This window comes from Drosophila elegans, unplaced genomic scaffold, assembly GCF_018152505.1.
Source record: "Drosophila elegans isolate 14027-0461.03 unplaced genomic scaffold, ASM1815250v1 contig_476, whole genome shotgun sequence".
NCBI lineage: Eukaryota > Metazoa > Arthropoda > Insecta > Diptera > Drosophilidae > Drosophila > Drosophila elegans.
Window position 1 is genome coordinate 18,474,359 of NW_024545863.1, and position 17,586 is coordinate 18,491,944.

Sequence of the window (17,586 nt, forward strand, 5' to 3'; positions counted from 1 at the left end):
GCCGCTCGTATGCATGAAGTCGATTAATACTTAACTCTTAGCGCTTAACACACACTTACAAATTGTTTAAACGGTTCTTGGATTTGAGTTACACATGATTATGCAAGTAATTTAACTATTTTTTGTTTACGCCTATTTAATGTGTAGATGCAACGCTTTGAATATTTAATATGCATATCTTTAGGTTTTCGTTTTGAATATTCTGCTTTATAGTTTCATTTTGATTTGTTTTGTTTGAGTTGGTTTGCTTCGTTTCCCTTCATTTCATTTCATTACATTACATTTCGTTTTGTTTTTCTTTGTTTAGAGCGAGAAGTAGAACAGAAATTGCACTTAATACTAGAAAAAAATTTACTAGAGTTCTTATTAACTAAAAAAAATCAAATGTATATTTGCTTTAAATATTGTTTGTTTTGTTTTGTTTGTTTTCATTTGTTTGTTTGTTGTTGTTGTTGTTGTTTATGTTTGAATTGTTTTTTGCTGTTTTTTCTTTTGCATTTTTTTGTTATGTTTTATGTAAAACAGCTGGCATCTATATTTTATCGGTTTATTTGTTTGTTTGTTTCTTTTTTTGTTTTGTATATATATAAAAATGTGCCAACTGCTGTTTTGCTTTTTAACATAAGAATTAACAAAGTCATTTTAGAAATAAATATGTATATGTATATTTACGCACTGTAATAATAGTAATAATAATAATATAATAATAATAATAATAATTAGATTATTGTAGATTGCAAATGTTGCCCGGGCGCAAATGTCAGCAACATTTGCACGGCAGTTGGCAAACACCTGCACAACAACAAAAGAGATACCGTTACGTGTTTAAGGTGCACAATTCTATGCAGAGTAAATAAGAAGAGACCATTTTCAATTTGCATTTTTGCGTTTGCGATTGCGTTTTTGTCGTCGTGACAACAGCTGGCATTGGGGCAACCATTCCACTGCGGGTCAGCGGTCAGCGGTCAGCAGTCGAAGGTTAGAGGTCAGGGGGCGGTGGTTCCGTTGGTTCGGCGGGCTTAACCCTGCATGAGGACGGCCTGCGCCTGCTGCTGACTGGCGGCTGCTCGGCTCCAGGCCAGCAAACCATTGGCCGCAGCCACCTGCGCCTCCTCCTGATCCTCGAGAGCCTCCAGCTGCTGCTGCCGCTGCTGCTCCTCCTCCAGATCCTCTAGATCCTCCTCCATTTCCTCCCCAGCTTCCTCCTCCGTTTGGGTGGGCGTGGTCGTCGACGTGGCCGTGCAGGTAATGGGCGCCACAATCACCGAGGTGGCCACACTGCGTATACGCACCGGCCTGTTGCTGATCGTGTTGCTGTTGGCGCTCACTGCATACGGATGTGGTTGCTGCTGCTGCTGCTGCTGCTGTTGCTGTTGCTGCTGCTGCTGCGCTTGTCCGCCGTACCGCTTGTTGGTTTTGATGGTCAGCGAGGAGGGCAACTGCTTGCCGGCAGCCACCTCGGCCGCCAATCTCACCACTGTGGTGGTCATCTTGGTGGCCGATGTTACTGCTGGGCTGGGAGTTGTTGCTGCTGGATTGGGTGGTGTTGATGCTACTGTTGCTGCTGCTGCCGCCTTGGACTGGTGCGCCGACGCCTGGTTTGCCGCCTCCGTCGACGACTTCTGTCGCTTTCAGTCGCCGAAGCGGCTGCACGCCTTCTTCCACCGGCACTGGGTGCACCATTGGTCGCGCTTCTCCATGCCGTACACCTTGCGGCACTTCTTGTTCTCGCCGCGCGTCCTCTTTCCCGGCGAATGGGGCGTATGCTTGACGGCCGCCTGTGGCGCCATGTGTTGCTGCTGCAGCGGATTGCTTCCGTTGCTGTTGCCGTTGTTGTTGTTGTTGTTGCTGTTGTTGTTGTGGGCAACCAGGTTGCCGGCAGTTGTCTGTGGATGTTGCTGATGCTGCTGTTGGCTGCGCATCGGTTGGTGGTGTTGTTGCTGCTGATGTTGCTGCTGCTGCTGCTGCGCCGGATGATAGTTGGGCGTGATCGTCACACTGGACAGTAGGTGCTGCTGTTGCTGCTGCTGCTGGTGGTGCTGTTGCTGGTGGTGATGGTGATGGTGTTGGTGGTGCTGCTGCTGCTGCTGCAATTGCTGTTGCTGCTGTTGGCTGTGGTGCGCCGTGACCGTGACATTCTGGTTCGACAGCTGCTGCAGCATGTTGTTGGCACTGCTGTTGCTGTGGATCACCGGACTGCTGCTGCTGCTGCTGTTGCTGCTGTTGCCACTGCTGCCGGCATAGTTGTGCGTGTGGTGATTGCTGCTGTTGCTGTGGTGGTGGTGCTGCTGCTGCTGGACGTACGTCGGCGATGGATATGGCGCTACCGAGTGGGACGGACGGGTGGACGAGGAGCGAGCGTGCTTGCCCAGCGGCGGGCCGGATGCGCTGGCCGCAGCCAGCCCCGTCCCCGCGAAGGAGATGCTGTAGGAGGTGTAGTTGTGGTGGTCCAGGTGCGAAGTGGGGATGCAGCTGGTGTTGTTGTTCTGCAGCTGCTGCTGGTGGGTGCTCGGGATGTGGCCGCCACTGATGGTGCGGCCGTGCGGCTGCGCCAGGTGGTTGTAGTGGCTCCCGGCGCGTCCTTGCCTGTGAAGCGAAAAGAGTAGGAGTTACTATGGCAATCTACATCGTGGACTGCAGGGATACCCACTTGAAGTTGCCCACAATCTGCTTCTGGTACTCGGGATCCTCGTGCGGCGGACGCGCCATGTCCCGGTGACTCAGCGTCGGCTCGGAGGCCAAACTGGGCTTCACCTGCTCGTCGTCGTCGTCGACATCCGTGTAGTAGAACTCCTCCTCGTTCTCGCAGTCATCGTCCGCGGAGCGACGGGTCTTCTTCCTGCAAAGCGTCGAGAGTTGATTAAAACGATGTCCCCAAGCAGTGATGCCAAGTTCATTGGACTTTTGTACCTAGGTGGACCGAAAACAATGCCAAGCTAAGGACCCCACTCCAAATATATCTCGTTCTCAATTGAATTTTCACTACATCACTAATTATGTATATTGTCTATTTAATTTATTGCAAATTCTGGGTATATGTTTATTTAACTAAAAAAAAAATTATTTAAATTATGTCCTACTGATGGTAAGCTATTCTTCTAACAAGTTAGCCCTAATTGTTAAAAGAGTAATTTTAAAAACAACTCATTTACTTTAAAATGTGGTACGAATATATATTTTATATTATTAATATACAAATCTAAAATGTATCTAAAAATTTTTAAATTCATTAAAAATAATGATTTTTAAATGAAATGTTTAAAAGCACAAAGTTTAGTTTCATTTATTTTGCTATAAACTAATTATTATTCTATTAACTCAATTTGGTACCTATCATCTCTTTCAAGCGACCGTTTTTATTTTTGTTCCCGACTCGCGTTGCCAACCAAACGGCATTGCCATTCACCGCAATACGTGGTTACTTAAGCAAAGTTCTAAACCAATTCTTAAATCCATGCTAATTTCAATTGAAGGGGAAATATTTTTTAATTAATTAATTAGTATCGATGAGTTGACTGTTTTTAAAAGAACACTGTACATTGCACACCCACTTTCCAAAAAAAAAAATGCCAAAAATAACCAAGAGCAGAAATCACCTAAATAGGTAAAATATACTAAATCCCAAAATGCATTTTTCAGTATATCAGTTGGGAAAGCCAAGTTCTCAACCATCCACATTCTTAACCAATCGATGTTGTCATCGATATTTCTTGTTCCAGCTCTAAAACTTTTTGCAAAAAAATACGCACGTTCCTCCGTGTGAAATCAATACGAAATCAACAAGAGCAATCGATTTTGAGCGGCCGTCCCATTCTAAGGAGCAGCGCGCATAAATAGCCAGCGCGCCAATTTCCCAGCTGCCAGTCACGAGCCATTTTTTGTGGTGGAAAATTTCGCAGATCGAAAAATTTGCGCGTCTGTCTGTCTGCATCTCGCGTGCTTGCCTCTGTGTGTGCGTCTGTGTGTGCGTGTGTGTGTGTGAGTGTGTGAAGTGCGGCCTACAAAGTCAATTAACAAGGGAAGAAAAGACGCCCGTGCTGTTTCGCGCCCAAGGAAAAGCCAAAACATCAGCTAACAACCAGCCAACAAAATGTCCAGCCTGCGACCCGAGGAGCCCCACTCGCAGCCCCGAAAATTGGCCACCGCCGCCGCCGTTTGCCCGCTGAGCAATTGCCAATTTAGCGGCGTGGTGATCAGCGCAATTGCCGACGAGCAGAAGCTGGAGTTTGCCAACAAATACAAGGGCAGTTGCACGCTGCTCTGCAGCTACGATTCCCAGGGCGTGGTGCTCCGCGTGGTGGAAGGTGAGTCTCTGTCAGGGATCTACTAATGCTACCCATTCTAATCCCGCCAATTTCTCGTTGCCCAGATGAGGACCACAGCCACGTGCTCAAGGAGTACATGATAGCCGCCGACACGGATGCCGCCCAGATGGGCAGACGCAGCTATGCCGTCTCCCTGGACGCGGACAACCTGGTGCTGCGATTTGCCAGCGACCAGGACCAGCAGCTCTTCCGCAAGGTGGTGGAGAACGTCAAGCACCTGAGGCCCAAGTCAGTGTTCTCGCAGCGCACCGAGGAGTCGTCCGCCTCGCAGTACTTCCAGTTCTATGGCTACCTCAGCCAGCAGCAGAACATGATGCAGGATTATGTGCGGACGAGCACCTACCAGCGCGCCATACTGGGCAACGCGCTGGATTTCCAGGACAAGATCGTCCTTGATGTGGGCGCCGGCTCTGGCATACTGTCCTTCTTCGCCGTGCAGGCTGGGGCGGCCAAGGTGTACGCCATTGAGGCCTCCAACATGGCCCAGTACGCCCAGCAGCTGGTCGAATCGAACAATGTGCAGCACAAGATCTCTGTGATACCGGGCAAGATCGAGGAGATCGAGCTGCCCGAGAAGGTGGACGTGATCATATCGGAGCCCATGGGCTATATGCTGTACAACGAGCGCATGCTGGAGACATATCTGCATGCCAGGAAGTGGCTGAAGCCGCACGGCAAGATGTATCCCACGCACGGCGACCTGCACATCGCCCCGTTCTCCGACGAGTCGCTCTACTCGGAACAGTACAATAAGGCCAACTTCTGGTACCAGTCGGCCTTCCACGGCGTCGACCTGACCACGCTGCACAAGGAGGGCATGAAGGAGTACTTCCGCCAGCCCATCGTCGACACCTTCGACATCCGCATCTGCATGGCCAAGTCGGTGCGGCATGTGTGCGACTTTCTCAACGACAAGGAGGACGACCTGCATTTGATTGGTGAGTGTAGCTAGTTCTAGGTGATGATCTGAGAGACAGCGGCTAACTTGTGATCTCCCACAGATATCCCCCTGGAGTTCCACATCCTGCAGACCGGCATCTGCCACGGGCTGGCCTTCTGGTTCGACGTAGAGTTCAGCGGGAGCAGCCAGAACGTGTGGCTGTCCACGTCGCCCACGGCACCGCTGACGCACTGGTACCAGGTGCGCTGCCTGCTGCCCATGCCCATCTTCATCAAGCAGGGTCAGACGCTGACCGGCCGCGTACTGTTGGAGGCCAACCGGCGGCAGTCGTACGACGTGACCATCGACCTGCACATCGAGGGCACGCTGATCTCGTCGAGCAACACCCTGGACCTGAAGAATCCGTATTTTCGGTACACGGGGGCGCCGGTTCAGGCGCCGCCGGGGACTAGTACTCAGAGCCCATCTGAACAGTACTGGACGCAAGTGGACACACAAGGATCGCGCAATTGTGAGTTCATCTAACTGATTTCCCCAGAAGTCTTTACTTATGCAATCTTTTCCGCCAGCCTCAAGCATGCTAAATGGGGGGCTCAGCGTGAACGGATTGGGCGATGGCATGGACATCACCCATGGACTTATGCATCCGCACTAGGGCGGCACAGGATCGAATAACAATACATCTTCTGGGAATTCTCTTTGCTCCGAGTCCGCTCAACTAATCGATTGGTTCTATTTGTGTCAGCTTTTGTTTTGTTACAGCTTTATGTTTAGGTTATTTATTGAACAGTGTAAATTATTTTGTCTATTATCGCAAAAGTAGTTGCGTTTACGTTCTGTACACCTTTCGCACCGGCAGTCCTATCCCACTTTACGACCTCCAAACTCTTTTATCTATTTTAATTGATCGGACGAATCGGAGGAACCCAGCCACTCAGCCACCCAGCAAGCAAGCATGAAAGCAAGCAACAAACAAACAATCAACAAATCAAGGCAGACTAATGTAGTTGTTTAGAACACGCAGCATATTAATAAGCCTAAGCTAATTTTAGCCCATAGTAATTAGTGTTTTTAACCGTATGTATGTAAAATGTAATACCGATATGTAACCCACGCGGGACTGCGCTTCAGGAAGTTTCTTAGTTAATATGCCAATTGCCGATTGCCAATTGCAGTTTTTGCCGAAAGCTTTGAACAAACCAACAAATTCAGATTGTACTGTATCTATTATGTGTGTTATTATTATATTATATTGTGTGTACCTCCAGCTAGTTTCAATTTTTGTACTTGTCGGCCGTGTTTACGTTTAGTTCGTTTTGAAATTGTAAGAAATTGCTCATAGGATTTAGTGCTAAGTTACGATACCATTACTTTACTAAAGGCCGACTCGCGCCCTGAGATTATACATATATCCGCCTACGATAACGTCTAATTCAGTACTGTTTTGGAGGCACGCCTCTCCTTTGGCAATAAGTTTCGCACCCAGATTCGAGCCCAGATCCTGTCATAGATCCTACTACATCGCTGCCAACAAGCCGACCGCTAAATAAGCATATACACTTATATATACATGTAGCCCACGCCAACCTATACCCAAACACACTCCAATCCCCGACAACTGACATTCTTGCGTACTGTACTTTGTAGAGCAGCAACAGCGCCACTCCACTCCACCAGCACACAGAACACAGAACACTGCAACCCATAAATATAAAGCAAAACATATACAATTATATATATATATATATATAAATATACGAATAGATATACCGCATATATGCAGAAGAGAGAACAACAATGTCAAAGCGAAAGCAGCAAAAAACAAAGCCCAAAGCGTCTTTTATTTCTAGCTCTTAGCCTTAGCCCCTTGATTTACATAGGAAACGAGATTGGCAAGTGTCGCTACTCAGCGCGGATCGTGTGTGGGCGATTGGACCTTGGCCTCAAAAGCGCACCGCTGCACCGCCATCTCTGCACCCACATCCACACCCACACCCACTCCTACACCCACTCGTTGGGCCGCAGGTGCGCAAAGTAATCTGCGTGCTGGGAAAGAGGCTATACTACTCACTTGTGTGTGACCTGCTTACTGTGCTCGAGTGTTCTACTTTCGAGCTGCCCCCCCATTTCCCCCTTCTTTGCTGGGCGGAAAAACTCGCGGAGAAGGTCGGCGGTGGCTAAGTCAAGGCCCCATCCACTTGCCACTTGCCGCCCCCCAATAGGAAGCAAGACAATTTCTTGTTCACTTACCCCAAATGTGTTTTCCTAACGTGACGAATGATTTTATTCTGATCGGACTCCACAACATTACATTTCGGATAAACGCAGCGGTACTTTTTCAACTGCAAAGAGAAGAGAAAACAAAGGGTTTTATTATGTGCTATAAACAGGGTAGAATACAAGCATATATTTTTTAAATTTCATAAGTTGATGGAATCTCTTTCGTACTTGGCGGGCAAAGGGCTGCATCAGGGAATCCTCGGAGGACGTGGAAGTGGACGTGGACGTGGACGTGGACGAGGACCGCGAGGAGCAGTGCCCCGTGGGACTGTGGCTGCCATAGCACTCGTAGTCACTGCGCTCCACATAATAATTTAGTGCCATGGTGTTCATGGTGGAGTGCAGTTGCAGTGGCGGTATTAGCGGCTGCAGGAGCGATTCGAACCGGTGCCGGCCCGGTGCCAAGTGCGACTGTGTGGGTGCGGACAATGCAACTGGCTGGCTGTTTGGCTGCCTGAAAATCAGAATCAGAGTCCTTGGACTCTGCCGCCCGAGCGGCAAACGATGCAAACGATGCCGCCCGAACGAGCTGCTGGCCATGCCGCCTGCCGCCAGCCGACTGCACTACTGATAACACAAGTCCCGGGTCCGGTCCGCGTCCTTGCGAAAAACCCGCCACCCGGCCACCCAAGCCACCCAACCACCCCCTTTATTTACTGGGTCACCTTGCGGTCGCAATGCTCCGCTTGTCGCTCGCCTTGACACGCTTTTGGCGCCCAGCTCTTTTGCCCGCTTTGCTTTTTGTGCGCCTGCATTTTATGTTGCGTTTTTATGCTGAAGGTTAGTACTGCGCTGCAGCAGCGACGCCGGCCCACTTGACCCACTTTAAAAACATGCTGGCTGACTTGCATAAACTATGTATATGTGCCCATGTACCGCGTATATATATACAGTTTTGGGGGCACTGCAAGCAACTGATTGCGTCCTTGCGCTGGCAATTGTTGTCCTTGTGCGACTGCTGAACAAATTGAAAACTGAGTTTTCGGTTACCCATTTTGGCCTTGTGCGTCAAGTGATTAACGATTTGTTTACAACTTTGTGGTTTGAGATTGCCCGTGCGCTTTATTTGTTGTGCATGTTGGCATTGTAGTGCGGCACTTTTATTCCGCCATTTTGGCCCACTTAAGTTGAATTCACGGCGGGCGCACACGGCGTATGTGTAATGTGAGATGCGGGAAAAAGCTGAACGCCTCTTTGGGGAGGAGTCTGCGAACCGCAACGCAATCATAAACATAAATATCCTGCGCTACTTAAGCGGCGTAAATTGTTAAAGCACGTGGTTGGCACGCATCTACGCAAATGGATGCACAGAGAGAAACATAACAGTCGTTCTAAAATCATTTAGATGAACATTTTGTAAGTTTATATATGAGCTAATAATATATAAAGAACTAATCTCTAAACCAGTGATGTATGTTCGTTTCCATTTTCTCCACCCTCATCAACTTTGAACCCATTTATTTCCGGTGTAGGCCTAACGGCCTGAAAGGGAATAGCGAAAAGTTCTACACACTTTTCGTTTTAACTTGCTGCAATTAGTAAGCGGCCGTAATTCGTTTGCGGCCAGACTTCTGGGGGCAGGATACGCCGCATATCCTGGATCATAAATAAGGGCCTGCGAATACACACGCCATTGTTGCCATTGCCAGATGTGTGTGTGTGTGTTTGTGTGTGTGTTTGCCAGTTTGCAGTTTTTCGGAGTTGGTCGCCTGCGTGACTGGCATCTTAATATGCTGAAAGCTCAAAGGGGTTTATTAATGCCTCGATTTTGTTCGCCGGCAGATAAGCACGGCAGCTCGTTTGTCAAACGCTGCGTATGCGCAATTTTCAATTCCCAGCTGACGACACCGCCATTTGTGCCTTGCAATTATATTCAATTACGGCGCAAAGGAGTTCGAGAAATCATTTTGTGCTATCAATGTTGCCCAACACCACAGCCCCCTGCCCCCCTGGCATTTATTGCCACCTGCCAAGTCACTCGAATCTAAAAGTAAATTAAAGCAGCTTGAGTTATGTCCCCTTGCGTTCGGCGTGTAGTGGTGCGTGTTAATTATCCGGCTCTAATGAGGAGCGCTCGACGGCGGACGGGGGTAAACGCTTGTTTGCTAATGAAAGAAAACCATTCGCCGACAGCGAACTCCAGCTGGCAAACTTTCCGGCCCGGCAGATGAGGAAATAAAATTCCACCCCGGTCCAGAAGTGCGTATTACGGCGGCAATGACTACCGCACTGCGTCCTGATTTGGCAGGAAAACAGCGGGCACAATGCCGGGTCCGGGAAAACGGGAAAACGTACACAAATAGCCAACGTGAGTGGGCGGCACAACATGAATCTTCTTTAACTCCTTTTGAGCAAGATTGGCTAAGAAAGTGGGGACATTTTCCCGTCTGGCGCCAATTCCAGCTGTCCTTATATATATTATATGTAAACACCCGTATAAGTGCGCATATATTTGTATTTACTCGGGGGCGTACTTCATGCTAATCTTTAGGCGTATTTACTCAAGACTTTAACCGGAACGCGACTCAGCTCGCTAAGCAGATATTTCCTGGTTCGAAATGGAACTTGATCGGCTCAGCTTGCCAGCACATCCTTATTAATTTACGCGACTCAATTATTCCCCGCCCGCCATCGATTTGGCAGACGCTATCAGTGGAAGTCCTGCGTTGCCATGCAATATCCTATTGCCAACGCGTTCAATGAAAATTTACTTGACAGCCCAGGAGGACACACATCTTGGGAAAAGCCCAGGCTGCGTGCGTGGGGTAAATAAAAATCTTCCTGTTTGTACGCCCTCTCTCTCTCTCTCTGCTCCACTGTTCATCTTGGAGTTTTTTCCCATTTCCCAGTTCCCCATTTCCCATTCCCGTTGGCGGCAAGCATAAACAACCCCAAACCCCAGAGTGTCGGGCCGAAAATACACAAGGCGGAAATGCGAACCGAAATCGAAACCGAAACCGAAATCAGAACAGCTGTGGAAGGACAGCCGCGAAATTGGGTCAACAGTATATAGTGGTGTGTATATGCAACAACCCCCCCTTCCGAGTTTTCCCTCAGAAGGGGGGGTGGCCATGCCCCTGTACCTTCCGCACTCTCTCTCTCTCACGCTCTCTTTCCTGAGTTTGTCCCTGAGAGTTGCCGCTGTTAACTGCCCCAAAAACTAGGCCAAAAAGAGCGGCCAATTTCTAACAGTCAAAGAGAGTTGAAGAGAGAGCAAAAGAGCGAACTGGAAGAGAGGGCGCATGGTTGGGGAAGCACTGTTACCGAAATTGGGTCAATGGAAGGCCAACAACATAACTCCTGCCGCGAAAAATGGAGCAGAAGCATAAATTATTGACTCCACACTGTCGACAGAAAATAGCACAATTTGCCTGTATCGATGTGGGGGAACAGAAAAAATAAAATGGCCCAGAGAAATGTGTGCCAGGCATTAGAGGCATCTGGCGTCTTTTCGCCTCTTGGCTAATAACAGACATGAAAGGTTTGCTTGGGCTGCCTAATAGGGCTTAATTCGCGGCAAACTCAAATTGCACTCACGGCGCCGTTTACATTTCAACGCCCATCCGCCATTAAAGTCCGCCCTCCAAAGTAGGCAACGAAAATTATGTTTCTGCCTGAAGGCACAGGACTTTCCCCCCGTTTTTTTTTGTTTTGCACACCATTAAAGCAGCCTAAGTTCGTCATGGCAATTTCGGGCTTCATTTTATATATACCACTTGCCGCAAATCGAATTCGTTGCGTTTTGCATGTGAGCGGTTGATTTTAAAGTCTTATCGCTTTGTCTACAGGCTGCCAGAAAATTGGGTCACATCGGTTAGGGGTGAAGCTTTCAACAAACTTCTCGTTGACTTTATCAACCTCATCAGCACAGCACCGTAAATTTACTCGGGAAATGCTATTTTCGTAACGAGTTGCAGAGCAAATTGGGTTTTTCAGGGGTTGTGAATAGTTGAATGTTGTGTTTTGTAATACTTATTACGTATTTCACATTCGATTTTAACCTTTGGCAGAGAATTTACAAACTTGATTACATACTGCTGATGGCCTTGCCAATTTGCTGGGCCCTTAATTTGATTGCGTTTAAATAAAAACACGCACACACGCACCAGCATTCGCATTCGCATTCGCATTTGAATTCGCGTTCGCGCTCCCAGACAGTGACAGAGTGGAGTGTCATAAATATATGAAAACTCAAACACACATGCATAACTGATGTGACAAACACACGCGAAATTGTCATTGCCGCTGGGAAATTGGCGGTGTGGGGGCGGGGGAAAAGCCGAGGAAAAGCAGGAAAAAAAGGCTGACAACGACAACGATGGAAGATGAAATTGAGGTTGAGTGTTCACTCATTCAGCAAATATGACAATGGCGTTGATTTTGATATTTTGAGCGGGCAGACAGAAGCACAATAACCGACTCGTTCTTGACATGGCCCAAACGGCTAGATATCGCGCCTTAAGGGTTGTGCACATCCCATAAATGCACAGAAAAAAATTATAATCGTGTTGGTGGAGGCTATATTATAAATTCAACATGTAGAGTATGTTTACAAGCTTTATGAATGTTTTATCTCTATGCCTATTAAATAAATATGGTTATTACATTTTTTTAATACCCAGCCCAATTTGTTCTTACAAATTATTAAACATTTTCTCCCTGTGCAGATGCTAACACGTTTCGTATATAAAATTTATGCGAAAAGTTCGTGAACACTGAAGGCGACTTTGTGTTCATTTGAGAGGAAACATGTTGCCAAAACTGAAACCAACTTGAATGTGTAACCCACGTTTGTTTCAATTTTTATGTTCGCCAAATTAGATCAAACGAAATGGCCTGCAATAGAGCGAAATGCTGAAAACAATCTCTAAACGGGAAACAACTATGGGAAATTGCAGGACAGCCTGAGAGTATGCAACGTTGGGTCCTCGCAGCCATAAATTAGTGCTCAATTCACTATGGCCTTTTTCAAATGATTTAGTTACTGGACAACCACGATGTGGAAATGAGTTTAGTGGTGCGTTTTTAGAGCACTAATTTTCACTACTTTTATGTATGTATATGTGTGTGCCAGCGACGACAATATCCGGCCACGCTCAATTTACCACAACATAGCGCAGGACACCCTTCGGGCATTAAAGTCCTTATCAGTGGAAACGCTCGAGTTACAAGGCTGACGTCCTCGGGCCAAGTAAATGGCCACCGCAGGCGATTCTGTTCAACCCCAACTTAAGGCCCCGCTCCTTTCGTCACCCGTTATCACTGTACTGCTCATTGTCACATCTCTCAGTCGGAAGGGCAGGCAGAACACAATGGCCCACAGAATCCAATTATGACATAAAAATGTTCGTAAATTGTAAAATGTAAATTTTCACCCCGCTCCAGACCAAAAGAGGATTTTCACTTGTCCCATAGATAAGCAGAAGCGGCCAGGACAACGAAATTATTATTTGACACACGTAAATTGTACAAGGACTGTTTCTGCTGCTGCTGCTAATAAAATGTGTGGCTGGCTGCATTTGCCGTTGACTTTTATTGCTGCGGTAATTGCCAAATGGAGCTTGAATGGGTTGCCATCGGCCGACAAGGATTGTGGTCCTCCTGCCTCCTTGGTGGAACGGTCCTAATCAACACGGACTTTAACAAGATGTGTGGTTGGCATGTGGATAGTGGGGCCCGAAAGACTGGACGTTAGTCCTAAAAAGTAATTGGCTTATGGGGGAGATGTCAAACTTTGTGACAGGCGGAAGGCACACCACACAGTTCGACTGTACCTTCATCAAGTATACCTAAAAACGTGTTAAAACGTGCAGAGAAAGAAAGACATCCCCTTTAGTGTCATATAACTTCATTTTTTCTAAATTGAAAATTGAGCCGAAGCATCACATATTTCCGAAAATTATAGAAAAAAATATGTATTTTATATATACATATTAAAACAAAATTAATCAAACTACTAAAAAAAACTTGTTTTTGAGAGTTTAAAAACACATTTTTCCTCCGTGTAAGCTAACAATATTTATGGGGTGGGCAGGGTCAGCTCATCTATTTTCATTTGAGCCCGGCTGGATTGCCATTTGGCCGAGTGGAAGCTGCGTTTGTCTCCGGCCTAAACTGTACTGCGATGGCTGACCCAGAAACTGTGGGCCGGAATGCAGGCACAGTAAGCCAAGGGGTCTCAGTAACTGGGTCACAGGGCATCAGATATATACCTACCAGTATATAAACATAGAATGGGATGGGAGGAGCGAGAATTCACTTGCGCCTGGGTGACCTTGTGAAACTGCAATTGCCAGGGTGCCGAAACAAAAAAAAAAAAAAAAAAAAACAACAATGGCATCAAGGCCTGCGAGCATATGCATGGCAGTAACTGTACTTGGCGAAATTTATGTATGCTGCAAGGCAGGAGGAAAATGGATGGAAAACGAGGAGGATTGTCCCTGCCATTTGCCATTTGAGTCGGGGATGCAGAACTAAACCAGGTCAAGCGTATTCGACTTTATGTACCCCACTCCAGATGCATATATAGAGCACGGAGCACGGAGCACGGAGCACGGCTATGCTAGCGGCTATCAGTTCAGTGTGTGTACTTTTGTGCCCCGGGCGATGTCAGACTGTATCTGGAATTTATGCTGCACTGCCACGATGCCTCGGCCACAGAGATGTAAATTGGAAAATGTCTCAATTTAAGCCAAGCGAGGAGCTTTCCCCAATACGGTGTGCTCATATTTCAGGCCCTTCGACCATTTAAAGACCATTTGAGTGTCCCGAGGCACATTTCAATTTTGGCCCCAAAGCCAATCGCCTCGTAAACTGGCCCTGACAAAAACTTGATGCCTTTCGGGCTGGAGGGACACGTGCCGCCGGAAAAATGTCCATCTAATAATTTGCCAGCAGAAGGAGGAAACTGACAAAGAAAAAAAACGACTGCGCAAAACGACAGAAGAACACTTGAAATGACCAAAAAAAAAAAATACGGTTATAATCAACTTGCCGGGACGAAAAGCAGTTTTTGCCAAGCTTTTCGGGTTGCGATGGCTGTTTGAGTCCATCATTTCCCCAAGGGCAGCACAAATCGGTTGGAGGAGGGGCAATAAAAGGGGATGGGGATTCACATTACTTTTCCAGGTATTATGAGCCACTCAAAAGTTGTCGTTGTCGTTTAAGCGGAAAAAAAGAGCGCTCTGAATGTGCTGGCAGAAGGTAAGCGAAGGCAGGGTCTGAGCCTTGCCTTGTGTGTTTAAAACGGCGTTTCAATATGGCCCAGACGGACGGGGAAAGTTAGTAAGCAGCTTATGGCCAGCAAATTAGACATGGCGGCAATCGGCTTTGGAGTGTCGCCGAAATCGCGCTGGCGGAGAGTGCAACATGTTGGAGTCCTAATCCCCGCAGAGGTAAGTCAACTTATGCATGCGGCCCAAAAATGGGTTAATACGGACTTAGGCAAATGCTGAAGCTGAATCTTAAGCGGAAACTTGCCAACAAAGTGCTAGCAAAAGTCCTTCGAGTTGAATTGTGGATTTGGCACACTTTCGTCCACAAACTCGGGGGTTAGGCAATCAAATCGAAGGATAAACTTTGGACCCGGGTGATTATTTATATATATCCCGACTCTGTGCCTGCCGGCAACTGCTGTTCCAAAGTTTTTTGGGCAAGACTCGCAAATCCAATTGCCAATTGCAGGTTGCATAAACAGCGACAACAGCCGCAACAAAGTAGAAACCAAAAACTCAACTTCAGACCCAGACGTTGCCGAAAGAGACAGATAGAGAAGTGGAGACAAAGACAGAGATAGAGCCAGAGACAGAGTCAGAGTAAGAGTCAGAGGCAGAGTCAATTTCACTTCCATTGCACTTGCAAATTGAACACGCACGCAGGCTAGGAGAAAAAAAACAAACGAGAAAAACAACGAATGGAGCAGGAAAAATAAAAAATGTAAGCAAATTTGAAAGCAATTTCTATTTCCCCAAAACCAAAAACAAAAAAATGTGTGCGAAAATACAACGAAACATAGAAAAACGCTGCATTAAACATAATTTTGTTTCCATTCTATTTGTCTTTGCATATTTTATGCGGCATGGGGGAACTCTTTTCAATTTGAAGCATGCAAAGGATTTGAGTGCGGGATTTAAATATTCAATTTTCTGCACACACTCCACGAGTGCAGATGTTCCCACTTTAAAATACAATTTGCCAGGGAACTCCGGCGGATAAGCGACTGAACTCTTCACTTCTAACTTGCCACATTTCAAGTTTCGACTGGCTTGCTTGAAAAGTTGACAAAGTCAGGCCCGAGCAAGTGTCAACGCGTCTAATTGCGAATGATAACGGCAGCAGCTTTAATCTGAAGTTTTCCTCTTAACTTTTCCTTTTGTTTTCCCCCAGAATCCGGGCTGGCTTTCTAATTCCTTGCCTGACCCAATTCGGAAGACTTTTCATTATGCAGCAAGGACTCCGGCGAAAGTGTCGCCTCTTTTCCATTCCCTGCCCGCAGGGGTTTTCCTATTCTTTCCACTCCACTCCGTCTGCGCTTCCTGCTTAGATAAAATGCCAAATGCCGGAAGATTTTTAATTAGAATTCTCTTTATTTTACCTCTTGACTCGCAGCCCCTTATCCCTTATCCTCGCTATTGACTCGAACAATAACCCCAAAACTAAAAGCTAAAGTGAGGGGGCGAATAAAAAAGAAAAGGAAAATATTGCTTAAGCAATTTGGCAGCTTAAATCATTTTAATAATTCTGCATAGCTTAGCGGGGCTTTGGTCGTGACCCGAGCTTAGTGTTTTCCCTCTTTCTGGCCCTGATTAATTTTGGTTTATCATCCCCAGCCCCACGTCTGGTCTTTGGTAATATAATACACGTTTCTTAATTAATTCAATTAGCTTGCGGTTGGGTATATTGCCATCTCCTGCTCCGCCACTGGTTTATTTATGTTGTTGCGCGGCTTTCCAATGTTGAGCAATTGAAATACGATATGCCAGCGAGCGGTTCGTGACTCGACGGAGTCAACTGGAGTTGTCATAATTTGGCCCAAGCAGGGGTGGCTAAATGCGTCTCGGATTCCCCAAAAGTTTCCCCAATCCCCCCTCCCCCCAAACAGTATCCACTCATGAGGGTTGATAAGCCCAAGAGAGCGACCCCAATTCGATACGATATCGGTCAAATGCAATTTATAGACCGCGTCAGCGAACAGCCAGCGAAATTTAATTGAAATTCAACGCTGATAGATAGAATATCCGTCGAGTGGACGTGGCGAAACATTTGCATTGACAAGTCGACAACTGCTGGACATGGAAGCCGGCGGAATGCAAATGGCCAGGCCAAATAAATGGCCAAGCCAGCTGACCCATTCGAAGCAATTGACAGGGAAAGTGAATAAGAAAAAAAGGAATGACGAGAGGGGCGGCGATCTATTCGGGCTTTGGCCGGCGCACATGGCAATTTTCATAAATTTTCGTTGTCCGAAAGGCAGCGCCGAAATTTCCGCATTTTTCCAACAATCCAGCAGTCCAGTGCGCCTGATGTAATGGCCAGGGCAAACAGTTCGCATGAATAACTTTCGTAATGACCGGGGACAGGCCGAATGGTAACCTGTGCTCCAGCTCCGTCTGACTGGACTCAAAATGTCTGGGCCTGCAGCCGGGTAGTCGGGTTGCCTGGCAGACGCGGCGTATGCGCGATGTGCACAAAAGGCGCTTAAATTGCCTTTTTGGCTTCAGTCAATGGGTCGATTTTCGTTCGTTAACCATTCAATGGTCTCTTTTTTTTTGTTTTTGTAGTACGTCAAACTTTGTAAGCCTCAATATAAATTTTTGTATTTTGTATTTTTTATTCCTTTCGGCTGAAGTGCTTCGCGCTTTTGTTTCTCTTATTGTAGCTTTGGGCATTAAATGTTTGGCTGCTCGAAAGCGGTTTAAAAGTTAACTTACAGTTCGGGTGGTGGTCGAGGCACTATGCGGGCTGATAGACTTCATGGCACTCTCCTAGAAAGAGACGAGAAATACGAAATTAATTGAAATTCGAGAGAAAACTTTGTGCTATAGGAAATCAACTATATTTTTTTTTTTTTGTTGGGAAAAA

General features: G+C 46.8%; 2 protein-coding genes across 4 annotated transcripts in view; one reads left to right on the forward strand and one right to left on the reverse strand.

The window, feature by feature from the left end:
- Positions 1 to 1,523: 1,523 nt before the first annotated feature.
- Positions 1,524 to 17,586, reverse strand: part of LOC108135028 (zinc finger protein 704) — a 117,788-nt gene continuing 101,725 nt past the window's right edge. For all 3 annotated transcript variants that reach the window (XM_017255561.2, XM_017255560.2, XM_017255562.2), the window contains 4 exons: positions 17,436 to 17,489; positions 7,477 to 7,568; positions 2,651 to 2,839; positions 1,524 to 2,586 (listed from right to left, as the gene is read on the reverse strand). In XM_017255561.2, coding sequence (XP_017111050.1) covers positions 1,632 to 2,586; positions 2,651 to 2,839; positions 7,477 to 7,568; positions 17,436 to 17,489 — 1,290 coding nt within the window. In that variant the 3' untranslated portion in view covers positions 1,524 to 1,631. The remainder of the gene's footprint in view (positions 2,587 to 2,650; positions 2,840 to 7,476; positions 7,569 to 17,435; positions 17,490 to 17,586) is intronic.
- Positions 3,268 to 7,052, forward strand: LOC108135029 (histone-arginine methyltransferase CARMER). Its single transcript, XM_017255566.2, has 4 exons — positions 3,268 to 4,304; positions 4,370 to 5,263; positions 5,327 to 5,737; positions 5,796 to 7,052. The coding sequence occupies exons 1-4, from the start codon at positions 4,091 to 4,093 to the stop codon at positions 5,879 to 5,881; spliced, it is 1,605 nt and encodes a 534-aa protein (XP_017111055.1). The 5' UTR covers positions 3,268 to 4,090; the 3' UTR covers positions 5,882 to 7,052.